General features: G+C 37.1%; 1 protein-coding gene across 3 annotated transcripts in view; it reads right to left on the bottom strand.

The window, feature by feature from the left end:
• LOC126334520 (cilia- and flagella-associated protein 52-like) overlaps positions 1–15,241 on the bottom strand; it is a 242,473-nt gene that overhangs the window by 142,566 nt on the left and 84,666 nt on the right. For all 3 annotated transcript variants that reach the window (XM_049996870.1, XM_049996872.1, XM_049996871.1), the window contains exon 5: positions 2,730–2,910. In XM_049996870.1, the coding sequence (XP_049852827.1) occupies positions 2,730–2,910 (181 nt within the window). The remainder of the gene's footprint in view (positions 1–2,729; positions 2,911–15,241) is intronic.

Consider the following 15,241-nt stretch of genomic DNA (forward strand, 5'->3'; position numbering starts at 1 on the left):
CTCATGTACCAAGTGTATTCTGATTTCTAAGTTATAAGAGATTCATTAACTATGGCCGTAATTTTTCCCGAGGGCATGCAGCTTTACTGTATGGAGTAACGTCTCAAAAATGAGATTGACAGGAAGTGCAAAATGGCTAAGCAGGAATGACTAGAGGACAAATGTAAGGATGTAGAGGCTTATTTCACTAGGGATAAGATAGATACTGCCTACAGGAAAATTAAAGAGACCTTTGGAGAAAAGAGAACCACTTCTATGAATATCAAGAGCTCAGATGGAAACCCAGTTCTAAGCAAAGAAGGGAAAGCAGAAATGTGGAAGGAGTATATAGAGGGTCTATACAAGGGCAATGTACTTGAGGACAATATTATGGAAATGGAAGAGGATGTAGATGAAGATGAAATGGGAGATATGATACTGCGTGAAGAGTTCGAGAGAGCACTGAAAGACCTGAGTAGAAACAAGGCTCTGGGAGTAGACAACATTCCATTAGAACTACTGACAGCCTTGGGAGAGCCAGTCCTGACAAAACTCTACCACCTGGTGAGCAACATGTATGAGACACACGAAACACCCTCAGACTTCAAGAAGGATATAATAATGCCAATTTTAAAGAGAGCAGGTGTTGACAGATGTGAAAATTACCAAACTATCAGTTTAATAAGTCACGGCTGCAAAATACTAACACGAACCCTTTACAGACGAATGGAAAAACTAGTAGAAGCTGATCAGTTTGGATTCTGTAGAAATATTGGAACACCTGAGACAATACTGACCCTACGACTTATCTTAGAAGCTAGATTAAGGAAGGGCAAACCTACGTTTCTAGAGTTTGTAGACTTAGAGAAAGTTTTTGACAATGTTGACTGGAATACTCTCAAATTCTGAAGGTGGTAGGGGTAAAATATAGGGAGCGTAAAACTATTTACAATTTGTACAGAAACCAGATGGCAGTTATAAGAGTCGAGGGACATGAAAGGGAAACAATGGTTGGGAAGGGAGTGAAACATGGTTGTAGCCTATCCCCGATGTTATTCAATCTGTATATTGAGCAAGCAGTGAAGGAAAAATTCGGAGTAGGTATTAAAATCCATGGAGAAGAAATAAAAACTTTGAGGTTCGCCGATGACATTGTAATTCTGTCAGAGACAGCAAAAGACTTGGAAGAGCAGTTTAACGGAATTGCTAGGGTCTTGAAAAGAGGATATAAGATGAACATCAACAAAAGCAAAATGAGGATAATGGAATGTAGTCGAATTAAGTCGGGTGATGCTGAGGGAATTAGAGTAGGAAATGATACACTTAAAGTAGTAAAGGAGTTTTGCTATTTGGGGAGCAAAATAACTGATGATGGTTGAAGTAGAGAGGATATAAAATGTAGACTGGCAATGGCAAGGAAAGCATTTCTTAAGAAGAGAAATTTGTTAACATTGAATATAGATTTAAGTGTCAGGAAATCATTTCTGAAAGTATTTGTATGGAGTGTAGCCATGTATGGAAGTGAAACATGGATGATAAATAGTTTGGACAAGAAGAGAATAGAAGCTTTCAAATTTTGTGCTATAGAAGAATGCTGAAGATTAGATGGGTAGATCACATAACTAATGAGGAAGTATTGAATAGGACTGGGGAGAAGAGAAGTTTGTGGCACAACTTGACTAGAAGAAGGGATCGGTTGGTAGGACATGTTCTGAGGCATCAATGGATCACCAGTTTAGTATTGGAGGGCAGTGTGGAGGGTAAAAATCATAGAGGGAGACCAAGAGATGAATCCACTAAGCAGATTCAGAAGGATGTAGGTTGCAGTAGGTCTGGGAGATGAAGAAGCTTGCACAGGATAGAGTAGTGTGGAGAGCTGTATCAAACCAGTCTCAGGACTGAAGACCACAACAACAACAACTCTGGTGCTTGCTAAAGTTATATTGAAATCTCCATGCAAATAGTTTGCTTATTTTTTGCTGTTTGAATTAATGTATTTTCTATATGCTGAAGGAAGTTAAGTATGTCTCCTTTGGGAGATCTGTTGGCTCACTGCAGTCCTATTGAGTGGCATGTACAAGGCTTTGACCTTACATCACACAATTTGTTTTTGTACATAAGGGCAATGGAGGAAGTTATTGCACTGAACCATGTATGCTAAATAATTTGAAAGCTCACATCTGGCATGTTCTCACCAATGTAACACAAGAGTTCCTGTTGAATTTGATTGAGAACATTCACAACTTATTGGAAAAATTGGTGGGATATGCCAGTTCCTATGTGAAATTTCAAGTGTAAAAATAATTTTTATAATTCTGCTGATTATAATAGATTTTGTTTCCATAAACTAGACAGATTATTTTGGCAAATATTATTGATTTACTATTGGCATTTACTTTTCATCTGCACATCAATAAAAAATTCCCCACAGTAATAGAGGGATTATGTTTTAAAATTATATATGTATTTCAGAATTATGTTTTTAAAATTGTCTCACTGTCTTTTGGAGAATATTGATATAACATAAAATCATCAGCAGCATTCTTTGCAATATATCAACAAGAACAGTTCATCACTTCATTAATGACACCCGTGTAGTGCACACACACACACACACACACACACACACACACACACACACACACACACACACTTGCATATGCACGTGCAGAAAGGCAGAAGGAGAGAGATTATACTTCTGCCTGTTGAATGTTTTATACTTTATCATATTTAGTAATATTGTTACTTGCCTTTGCTGTACCGTTCTGACGGCTCAGCTCCTTCTGCTAATTTTTTCTTTGGAATTTTTGCGTAACAGCCTTCAAGTACGGGATTAACTCCAGCAGCTGAACCTGACCGATAATTTAATCGAATTTTCAGTATATCTCCTGATGTTGTTCCGCAATATGCATATTCATCCTCAGCATCCACCTTATAAAGAAAATAATCTTAGAAAATAATGAACATTCTACTCTTGTAACATAAAGTCAACTGTCATGGGGCATGTTATAGTAATAGTATGTTAAGTCGAGTAAAAAATAAAAAATAAGAAAGACAGTTAATTTTTAAACATAGTCTCATTAGGTGATTATATGTCATCCAGTCAGTGTCAGATGTTCAGTTTTTCAGCTGACAGAAAAGTAGGTTTTGCTGAACTTTTCAAAATGTGAAATTATGGAAGCAGGCATACTTTTGCCCATCAACTAACAAATCTCCCAGTAGAATGGAACAGATCTAAATATAATGTACGAAGATCTGTGGAAAGAATTTTATAAAAAAAAGGATGGCATAAAAAAGGATCCAGAATTGAAGGAGTAGAAGGAAATTACATCACACAATAGTGCAAAGGAGTTAATAACAACACAAGAAGTAGTTCCAAAAAGTATAAAAAACGGGAAAGGATGTGGACCAGATGGCACTAATAATGAACTTTGAAAATATGTCGGTCTTTTTTGTGATGTTAGAGTATTACCTTCATTTAATAGATGTTGGCATTGGTTCTGAACGCTTGAAAAATATCTGAAGTGCTATCAATTTCTGAAAAAGGTCAAAGAAACAACAGTGAAAATTATAGAGGTATTAGCCTTCTAAACTCATCCTACGAAATATGTACAATTGCTTAAGAACCATAAAAGAGATCCTCCTATTAGATGAACATAGTGAATTCCAGAAAGGCCATTCATGCAGTGATAATGTATTTCCCATAAAAAGGGTTTTAGAGAAAAGATGAGAAAACAATTTAGAGACACATAAAGCTTTTATTGACTTTGGAAAAAGCTTTTTACAGTATGATCGGAAAGAAACTATGGGACATAATGATTAAAATGCATATTCTAGATATCTTATTGAAGCTATAAAAAAATTATCAAAGTCAGTTGTAATAAAACTGAAGAAATCACTTCTCATAAGGGACTCAAACAAGCCTGGAGCTTGTCACCGATATTATTTAATGTATATATAAATGACCTGATTAAGAACTGGAAACAGGAAGTAAACCCAGGTATAGAATCAATAGAAAAAATATGTTAATATCCTCATTTGTGTAGATGATGTTGCCATTTTGGAAGAAAGTGAAGATGTGTTACCAAAAGCAGTCTATAAATTATGTCAATTAGACAAAAGAGAATATAACCTTTGACTATCAACAATGAAAACTAATCATGGCTCATCATGGGAAATATCCCACAAGCTCAAAAATAATAATAGCTAATACAGCACTTCAGCAGGTCACCAGCTGCTCAAAAATAATAATAGGTAATACACCACTCGAGCAGGTTACTAACTTTAACTTGCAGGGTGCAACATAAGCTATGACATGGACAAGGACATAGAAAATAAAATTAATAAATATAAGTCAATATTCAGAATGGTAAACAGAACATTTCAGAGTGAAGTATCGAAGGAACCAAAATAAAAATTTTATGAAACCATGGTTACTGCCTGCATTGTTATGTGGAAGTGAGTCATGAATCCCTAAAAGGTATGATGAAATTAAATCACAAGTTAGTAAATATGAGATTCCTTAGCAAAGCAAGAGGTATTACCAGGGATGACTATATAAGAAATGAAGATAATAGAAATGAATTACATATTTACAATATAATGAAAAGATTGAAGAAACTAAAACATTATGGAAAGATCACCTACAAAGCATAAGTGCAGAGAGAATCCAACATCTGGCCATGCTGTACCAGCCAAGAGGATGCGAAGATGTAGTAAGACCCAGAATGAGGTGGCAGTGAGAAAGTGGAGACGGAACAGGCAAAATTGCCTAAGCATTGAAGCACAAAAGAAGAAGGTGCTTCTTCTACTACAGCAACTTTTCTCTGAATTGGAGTGTAAATGTTGTGATAGAGTATTTTATTATTAGTGAATGAATCTTGTTTGCAAATCTTGGTCTTTTTCAGTAAATCATTGTTTCAAAAAGTTCAGTAATGTTGGTTAATAGAACCCAGCAATGCTTCTGCATTGTCCCCATAATATGTTATCTCTGATATACTGTCAGAATTGTGATAAAATTCATTTTTGCAAATATTAAAGTTATTTTACATCAGTATTTCATACAGTGAGTCTAATTAGTCAGCAATTTCTCAACAAAAGCTATAATTTAATCATCATCCTCATCATCATCATTTAAGACTGATTATGCCTTTCAGCGTTCAGTCTGGAGCATAGTCCCCTTATAAAATACCTCCATGATCCCCTATTCAGTGCTAACATTGGTGTCTCTTCTGATGTTAAGCCTATTACTTCACAATCATTCTTAAACGAATCCAGGTACCTTCTCCTTGGTCTACCCTGACTCCTCCAACCCTCTACTGCTGACCCATGAGTCTCTTGGGTAACCTTGCTTCTCCCATTCATGTCACATGACCCTACCATCTAAGTCTGTTCGCCCTGACTGCTACATCTATAGAGTTCATTCCCAGTTTTTTTTTTTTTTTTTTTTTTTTATTTCCTCATTGTGGACATCCTCCTGCCATTGTTCCCATCTACTAGTACCTGCAATGATCCTAGCTACTTTCATATCCGTAACCTCAACCTTATTGATAAGGTAACCTGAAACCACCCAGCTTTCGGATCCATACTACAAAGTTGGTTGAAAGATTGAACGATGCACAGATAACTTACTATTGGTACTGACTAGCTTCTTGCAGAAGAGAGTAGATCATAGCTGAGCACTCACTGCGTTAGTTTTGCTACACCTCGCTTCCAGTTCTTTCACCATGTTGCCATCCTGTGAGAATATGCATAAGTACTTGAAACCGTCCACCTGTTCTAAATTTGTTCCTCCTATTTGGCACTTAGTCTGTTTATATCTCTTTCCCACTGACATTACTTTCGTTTTGGAGATGCCAATCTTCATACCATAGTCCTTTCATTTCTGATCTAGCTCTGAAATATTACTTTGCAAACTTTCAATCAAATCTGCTATCACAACTAAGTCATCCGCACATGCGAGACTGCTTATTTTGTGTTCACATATCTTGATCTCACCCAGCCAGTCTATTGTTTTCAACATATGATCCATAAAAAATATGAACAACAGTGGAGACAGGTTGCAGCCTTGTCTTACCCCCGAAACTACTCTGAACCATGAACTCAATTTACCGTCAACCCTAACTGCTGCCTGGTTATCTATAAGACCTTTAATTGCTTGCAAAAGTTTGCCTCCTATTCCATAATCTTGTAGAACAGACAATAACTTCCTCTTAGTAACCCGGTCATATGCCTTTTCTAGATCTATAAAGCATAGATACAATTCCCTGTTCCACTCATAACACTTCTCCATTATTTGCCGTAAGCTAAAGATCTAGTCCTGACAACCTCTAAGAGGCCTAAGCCCACACTGATTTTCATCCAGTTTGTCCTCAACTAATAATCGCACTTTCCTTTCAACAATACCTGAGAAGATTTTACCCACAACATTGGTTAAAGAGATACCTCTGTAGTTGTTACACTCTTTTATGTTTCCATGTTTAATGATTGGTGTGATTACTACTTTCATCCAGTCTGATGGAACCTGTCCCGACTCCCGCGCCATTTCAATTATCCTGTGTAGCCGTTTAAGACCTGACATTCCACTGTATTTGATGAGTTCCGACTTAATTTCATCCACCCCAGCTGCTTTATTGCAGTGCAATCTATTGACCATTTTCTCCACTTCCTCAAATGTGATCCTATTTCCATCATCATTCCTATCCCATTCTACCTCGAAATCTGAAACATTGCTGATTGTATTTTCACCTACATTGAGCAACTCTTCAAAATATTCCCTCCATCTGCCCAAGGCATCCACAGGATTCACCAGCAGTTTTCCTGACCTGTCCAAAATACTTGTCATTTCCTTCTTACCTCCCTTTCAAAGACTGCTAATTACACTCCAGAATGGTTTTCCAGCAACTTGACCCCAAGTCTCCAACTTGTTTCCAAAGTCTTCCCAAGACTTCTTCTTGAATGCTGCAATTATCTGTTTCTTTCATCAACATAATTTTCTCTGCCTACCTGAGTTCTAGCATATAGCCATTTTTGATACACCTTCTTTTTCCTTTTACAGGCTGCCTTGGCTGTGTCATTCTACCAAGCTGTTTGCTTCATCCTACCTTTACACACTACTGTTCCAAGACATTCTTTAGCCACTTCTAGTGCTGCGTCCCTGTACCTTGTCCATTCCTTTTTCCAATGACTGTACTTGACTACATTCAACTAACTGGTCCCTTTCTGAGATCACTGTTATGTTCTTGTGCCTGATTTCCTTATCCTGAAGTTTCTCCACTCTTATCCTCCTACATATGGGCCTGACCTCCTGCACTTTCGGCCTCACAATACCAATTTCACTGCATATTAAATAGTGATCAGAGTCATCAAAGAATCCCCAGAATACACGTGTGTCCCTCACAGCCTTCCTGAATTCCTGATCTGTTATTATATAGTCAATGACAGATCTGGTTCCCCTGCCTTCCCAAGTATGCCACTGAATATTCTTTTGTTTAAAAAAGGAGTTTGTGATTACTAATCCCATACTGGCACAGAAATCCAAGAGTTGTTTCCTGTTCCTGTTGGCCTCCATATCCTCTCCAAATTTACCCATAACCTCTTCATACCCTTCTGTTCGATTCCCAATCCTGGCATTAAAATCACCCATGAGCAGAACACTGTCCTTGTCCTTTACTCTAACAACTACATCACTGAGTGTGTCATAAAAACTATCCATGTATCTTGATCTGTCCCTTCACAATGTGAATATACTGACACAATCCTAATTTTCTTGCTAGACACTGTCCAATCTATCCACATCAGTCATTCATTTACATACCTTATTGCAACTACCCTGGGTTCCATTTCTTTCCTAATGTAAAGCCCTACACCCCACTGTGCTATTGCTGCTTTGACTCCTGAAAGGTAGACCTCGTATTCTCCCACTTCCTCTTCTTTCTCAACCCTTACCCGAATGTCACTAACAGCTAAAACGTTCAACCCCATCTTACTTGCAGCCACTGCCAGCTCTACCTTCTTCCCAGAGTAGCCCCCATTGATATTAATAGCTCCCCATCTCGTTACCATTCGTTTGCTGAGTTGTATCTTAGGAGCCCCTTGTTTGTCAATTAGAGGTGGGACTCCGTCACCTCCAAAGGTCCAAGGCATTTTGCTCTGATTGTTGCCAGCATCATATTAAAGTACCAGGGAAGCAGGTTGCTAGCCTTACTTGACCCGGGTCCCATTGAGTTTTACCCCTAACGGTTGAGGGAGTAACCAGTGGATTTGGTAGTCTTTGCCATCTGAGCACAAAGGTGACCACGACTCAGAATATGTTTGAGATGCCCAGCCTTATTCCAAAGTAACTGGTATCCTGACTGTCAGGACCACTTACTTCGCCACTCATACATTGCCTGTAGTTCATGAACTAGGACATGACAACAGGAATAATTTCATTCCAGGAAATACATGTGAACTTCACCCATTTTTTTATATAACTGTTACCTACAGTCATTAGCCAACATTTAGAGGTTGGTATGGTGAAGATAATACAATTGGTAATAGGAGAATCTATGACTAAATCATCAGTGTAATGGACTTGGAAGAATTTTTGTACTACAGCCATTTTTATTGAGCGATCAACTTAACGGATATCAACTGTGTGCTTACATTTAAATGGCTTGTTAACACACTCATTTTGAAGTACAACTATACATTATTTATTGTATAATGAGCTGTTAACTTAAAATAGGTTAGAATTTTATGGTGCATTAAGTATTAAAAAATAGTACTGTGCTTCTACATCTGTATGTGTAACGTTAACACCACTTAGGCATTAGGCCTTAAGCCTGTACTGACTGGCTAACTGCTGCTTTCAAAGCAGTATGAGGACAAGTCTATGATTGTGGGACATGTGATGTGCCTGTTACCTATACCTCCAACTTCACCCCAGTAGATGAATCCTGATGACACCACTGCTTCTTGATTCAAGCTGGTCCTCATTTAGCCTCATGCACCTGAGTGGGCCCTGTTCCAGACCTCCTTACCTCTGAAAAAATGTGAAGAGGGAATCAAACATGGGTCTTTCCACACCAAAGCTGATGACATTAATCACCTGGCTACAGAGGAGGTCTGGATCCATGATTAAACTTCAGAAACAGTCTTAAGCAGCTAATGTATCGAAGCAGGATGATTTTAGTACAAATAACAGCGAAAGTAAAGGCTTGAAATATTTGTTATAAAGTGATTACAGTAACTCACTGGCAAAAATAAATCTTACAATAGGGAATTGAGAAGAATGGGGTTATTGTCTTGAAAACAGAATATAAGAAACTTCAATTATAAAGCAGTTCATGCATTTTTAAAAATTCATGCATTTTAAAATATCACACTCCAAGTTCCTACATACTTCAAGATTCATAAATGTTTACTCAGTCATAATCAACTCAGTGTCAGTTTCATGGAAACAAAAAAGCATCTTGAAGGATGGTCAGTGACCGAAGACTTTGTCATTGTGTCATTGTCAGGGTGTAGAAGCGGCTTTTTGCTGAAGGTACAGTGTTGACATAGGTCACTGTCCATAGATGGCTACTGTTGGGCTACTGTTCCCACCTGCAGCCATTAGCGATTTGTAGTTGAACGTTGGCAGCAATTTTGTGAGCTGTGTTCAGAACATGGTACTGTGGCTACGGGCACTATTTGATTTGTTATATTTTTCCCTCCTTAGCTGAATTCAGCCCTCAAAAATCTTGTTTGAAAGTTGACTGTAACACAATCACTAAAATATTATCATTTATATACATTTTGTGTCCTCCCACTTGAATTCCGGGTGCACTCCTGAGGAGTAAACTTCACTTTTGGTGTCACTGCTCCTTTTCTGTAATTACACTTATAACATTGTTTTACTCTTGTACTACACACAAACACCAACTTTTTAGTTTGTGGTTTTCACTGTCCTATGTCATATAATTCTTTACTGGGAAGCAGCTTTTTGTCCCCATCACATGGGAGGGAGCACATATCAGGGTGGCTCCCAAGTAATGAGGTCTTATTGATGTTTATTTACTCCTTCCTGTATCATTTTCTATACTTGAGATGATCTAAGAAGGTCCCTGACAGCTCACAACATTGTTGCCAAATTTCAACTACAAATTGCTAATGGCTGCAGTTGGGAACTGTAGCCATCTACAGAGCTCTAACAACACTGAGGCAGTGCCATAGGGATATTTACAAAATTGTATTATGTTAATGGTTGAGGTAGTCCCATAAAGCTGCCACACCCAAACCACTGCAACTGTCTGGGATCAACTTATGGCAATTCAACTACAGATGTTCACCTCGATAATTTACTAAATACCTTTAACAATTATCAGTTAGAATACATGTACTGTGGGTTACACCCTTCATTAACCAATAGGGAACAAAAATGATATACACAAACTGAACTGTAAGCATGTTGCCCTATTGTTTGGTGATACTTGCTTGCATGACAGTTTGTCCACTGTCCTATCGTACCATATTTTCCATCTTAGAAGGTATGAAAAAATTCTTTTCAACAGTAAGAAATCCATGGTGACCTTGCTTTAGTGATGTTTTCAAGACGTCATGAGTGGTTACTCAATCACAACTTCCATAACCTACTGCTCTTATTACTCTTTATTAATTTCTTTTGCTCTATGAGATTTATCCAGGATACTGCACTTCAAGAGATCTGTGATACCACTGACCTACCTAGAGATGGTTCACCAGCTTCACTTGTGCTATACCATGCTCATATAGTTCCCCTTATTTTTCCCCAGCTATAGGCACTATATCAGCTCCTAGATGGGGCATCAACGGCATGGAGCTGTCGCCCAATTCAGCAAGTACCTCAATACACTGTAGTATAACCATCTGTGATTCTATTTTGCAGATACACTGTGTCCAGCCCAGCTCACAGCACTTGCATGAAGAAAAAAATTCCACACACAGAAAGAGGGCCACAAAAAAATCTACTAAAGTAAAATGAAAATTCCTTTTAAAAATTATGGACACAATCACTAGTTACATTGTAAGAATGAAGTAGAACACATTACTTTAAGTCAATATAGTCTGTTACATCCTGTGGTCCTCTGCTTAGATGGATAATGTCATGACAATCTTCTTCTGCAAATATTGTAAATCAAACCAATTTGACTACTTTTCAACTCAAACTGTCAATGAGACACAGTAATGACATTTTTTTATGTCTTCCATCCCAAACAAAAATTGTATATCACAATCCCTTATTTTACAATGAATTAGTCTGTAAGTCTTAAATGATCTTTGATTATCTTAGCTTTGTTTCAAACCTTTACATGTGCATGGACTTACATCAGTCCATGGATTTAACTTGAGATCTACCACGGAAAATTCTGTTTTCACACACATTCTCTTCATACCATCTGATTCTCTTTTAAGTGTATTATCTCAAATGTGTGTACTACACACATATAAGGTTGACCATTGAGTATTTTCCTTGATCATCTACTAATTGTTCTTTCTGGTTACTCATGAAGTAGATAAGTGATTCTTTCATAAAGAAAACTAATCATGGTTTCCTGGTCGTTTGAAGCCACTAAACCTACAGAAAATGCTAAAATGATTAATTACATTACAGCAAGATTTCTCCTACATGAACATTTACAGACCCATGGCATAATTCAGTACTTTTATCAAAACTGTATAATATCTCCACAATTACTTACACTTAACCTAGCATATGACAAGCTGTTACTCACATGTACACACATGTACACACATGTTACATCACATGGAAGTACATTCAAAAATTTGTGCCTTTGTTCAACACTTAATAGGATCTAATAAATGCTCTTGTTTATGATAGCAAAGATGCTGTGTTGCAGACAGGTGCAACAAAAAGACTCTCACAATTAAAGCTTTCGGCCACTGGCATGAAGACCTGAAGAAAGAGAGTCTTTTTGTTGTGCCTATCTGTGACTCAGTAGCATGGTGAGTAGCAACTTTCCTCCTCATAATATTGTTACTATCTTATAAGGGTCTTTGTGTTGCTACAGGAACTTACTAGTTTCTTTTTTTAAATTAGAACTTCAGTGACAAATTATTTCTAATACAATTTCATCAAAATGAAACTTAGGTACAGTTGTCTTCAGATTTTGTTCCCTTTTCCTGTGTGCTGCCTGCTTCTTTAACTGCCCTTCTACCTGCTTACAAATGTCAGTGTGCTTAATTCATTGACTTTTGACCAAGAGAAATATTTTAACAGCAATTCCCCTACAAAGTTTTTAAGCACAACCTGTATCAGGGAGATTCCAGTCAACAAATGTGGTAATTCATTCAGCTTCTCTTGGAATTTGGGAATCATTTGTACCTAGGTAATGTGCTCTTTGGTACAGTGTGTACGACACAGGCCACCAATCCCCTTCATTATCTTCACCGAAGAGTTAACCTGTGGAAGGTAACGGGAAATGGCTAAATGTGTGATAACTTTCCCAAGTCAGAAATTTCTTGAACTTGTTACTTGTGAATTGTGAGCTGCTGACCATCTGCAACTATGGTTTTCCTATATATGCAAAATATTCCCTTAAAGAATTTATTATTGTAATCATGTTTGCAAACTTTATTGCATATAATTTTACATATTTTTACCAACATTCTACTAATACTAAAATACAAAAATTCCTCCTCTAACTTTTGACAGAGGTCTATGTAAGTTGGCAGCTGTTAAGTCATGTAAACCTTTTGGAATTACTGGCCATATTTTACATACTTCACGGCTGTTGTCATCTTTTACTTTTTGATGCAATTCACAGGTATATACAGTAACTTTGACTTTCCTATTCAGGCCTTCGAAATAATAAAATTTAGTCGGATGTGTAGTACATTTCCTTACACTGAAATGGCCGTAGCCTTTGTGCAAAAACCAAAATAAATCTTCTACACTGGCCAGTGGAACACATAACTTCCAACACATGAATCCCTCTGTTGATCTCCAAAATAAGAATCCATAAAGGTTTCTCAGGTTTTGTTAGGGATTCCTGTTTATACCCCAATTTTTTTTTTTTTTTTTTTTTTTTTTTTTTTTACAATGAGCTTTTTTACAATGAATTCATCTGATTCTGATCCTTCCTAATATTTCTGGCTAAGCATCTTACCTCATTATTCATGTAGATAACAGACAAAAAGTTAATTTTAAAAATAACACCTGGTCCTTCACCTCCTGTCATTGTGATCATCCCTAAAGGTAATCAAGATAATGTGTATGGGACCTTATTTAATGATCCTTTAATGTACATTATTTATATCCAAAACTCTTGCACAAATAACTCCAAATGGATTAGTCTGCTGTGTAGCAATCTATTTCCCACTAGAAATGCAAATGCCTAATGGTCAGTGTAAATAATTGTCTTTGACCTCAATATTAGCATCTGTAATTTCTGTACACTCCACATGATTGCTAACTATTCCTACTTGGTGGCATTTAATTTAATTTATGCTTATTTGAGCATCTGATGGGGAAAAACATTTTGCATGATTGCCTTCTATCAGCTTCCATTCTCACTGGAACAGCTCACAAGCCACCTACTATTCCAATGCATTTGCAGCAAGTATAAAAGGCTGCTGCTATGTTGGATGTTTTTAAATTTTTCACATTTACTAAATCCTGTTTTATGTTATTAAACACTTCTGCAGCAGTTTCATCCCACATACACTTAGCTCGCTATTTCGATAGGAACAAAAGACATGGGTCATTAATTAGTTGTCCTCTTACCAAATGCCTATTAAAAGGAGCACAATTATTTTACACTTTGAGAATCTGGACAATCTTTTATTGTTCAAATACGATCAGGGTTGACCTACACTCTCTTTATACCCATTATGTGTCCCAAGAATCTTAGCTCATCTCTCCCTAAATGGGATTTTTTTAGTTTTATTGTAATACCTTTTTCTTTTAATCTTTGCAAAGTTTTAGGTAACAGCAAACAATGTCTCACCTTGATCTTAGATACAATTAATATATTATTTATATAAATAATCAGTTCTTAGACTAGATCATCCCCTAATGCTTTATATCATATGTGTATGAAAACTGCAACAGATATGCTTAGCTCAAATAGTTGAATATAAAATGGATAGGATTTTCCTGCAAATAATAATGCAATACGTGGTCTCGACTCTTTGTACACTGATAGTTAACTGTAACCTGCCAACAGTTCTACAGAACTGAAAAATTGAGTTTCTTCTAATTTAGACAACAATTCTTCAATGCTTAATGGTCTCTCCCATAAACACTCTTAATATCTCTTCTACAGGTTGTGACATACTTCAAGTGACTTCAGCCATATACCAAGCAATAAAGAGTCTGCTACCAAACCTTTACTACAGCCAGTCACCTTTGCATCAACTTAATACTGCACCAAACCACAAACTTCACCTCACATTTGCACTCAAGATTACCTCACCCACACACCACAATACTCCAATCATTCATAAAAATCATTAGAACACAGCTCACCATGTGGTGTGTCCGATGAGACTCTGTTTGCAATACAGTAGGTGAACTGCAATGCTGCTGTTCCTGCTGCTGGCATCACTGCCAGCAGTTAGTAAATGTGCAAAGAGACACCAGCTGCCTTATGTTGACATGGAACTACTGACCTGCAATTGCCCATCTTCACAGCCACAGACTTAATTTGCTCTTCTGGTTTTCAGGTACTGACTGTTGCAGGATTAATACTTGCTTGCCAACCATTTGAACCCTTGCGAATTTTCTATCTCAACAGTAATGCTAGTAACAACTCATGCACCAAGTAATTGTAGTTGTTGACTAGTTGTTATGGACAACAGCAGCAAATTCTGAGAAAATTTTCTTCACAAGGCAATAATTTACTTTTAACTTTGACTTCTCCCCTCTTCCCAGTCAAATGTTATTACTTGCTGGCCCAGCCTCATTTGGTCCTCCCTGTTCAGATAACAGAAATATGAAGTGACATACAGTTTTAACTTCTATTTGCACGTGTAGTTTACAGTCACTGCAAATTATCAATTTTACCTTATTACACTTGAAACCTGTTGCAGAAGTAACTGTTGCCAGGATCTCTTGGCTTCAGACTCCTTTTGTTTCACTGAAATGCTTGTATCAGCCTGAAAAGTTACTTAGAAAACCAGCTATTGCTCAATGATCTGAAACTCTTCTTGTTTACAACACATTAGACTCCCTTTACAATCTGTATATTGAATTTCAACAGTTGATTACAACTTCAGGCAGTAGAGGAGTAATAGTTAC

The sequence above is a fragment of the Schistocerca gregaria genome, chromosome 2, assembly GCF_023897955.1.
Source record: "Schistocerca gregaria isolate iqSchGreg1 chromosome 2, iqSchGreg1.2, whole genome shotgun sequence".
NCBI lineage: Eukaryota > Metazoa > Arthropoda > Insecta > Orthoptera > Acrididae > Schistocerca > Schistocerca gregaria.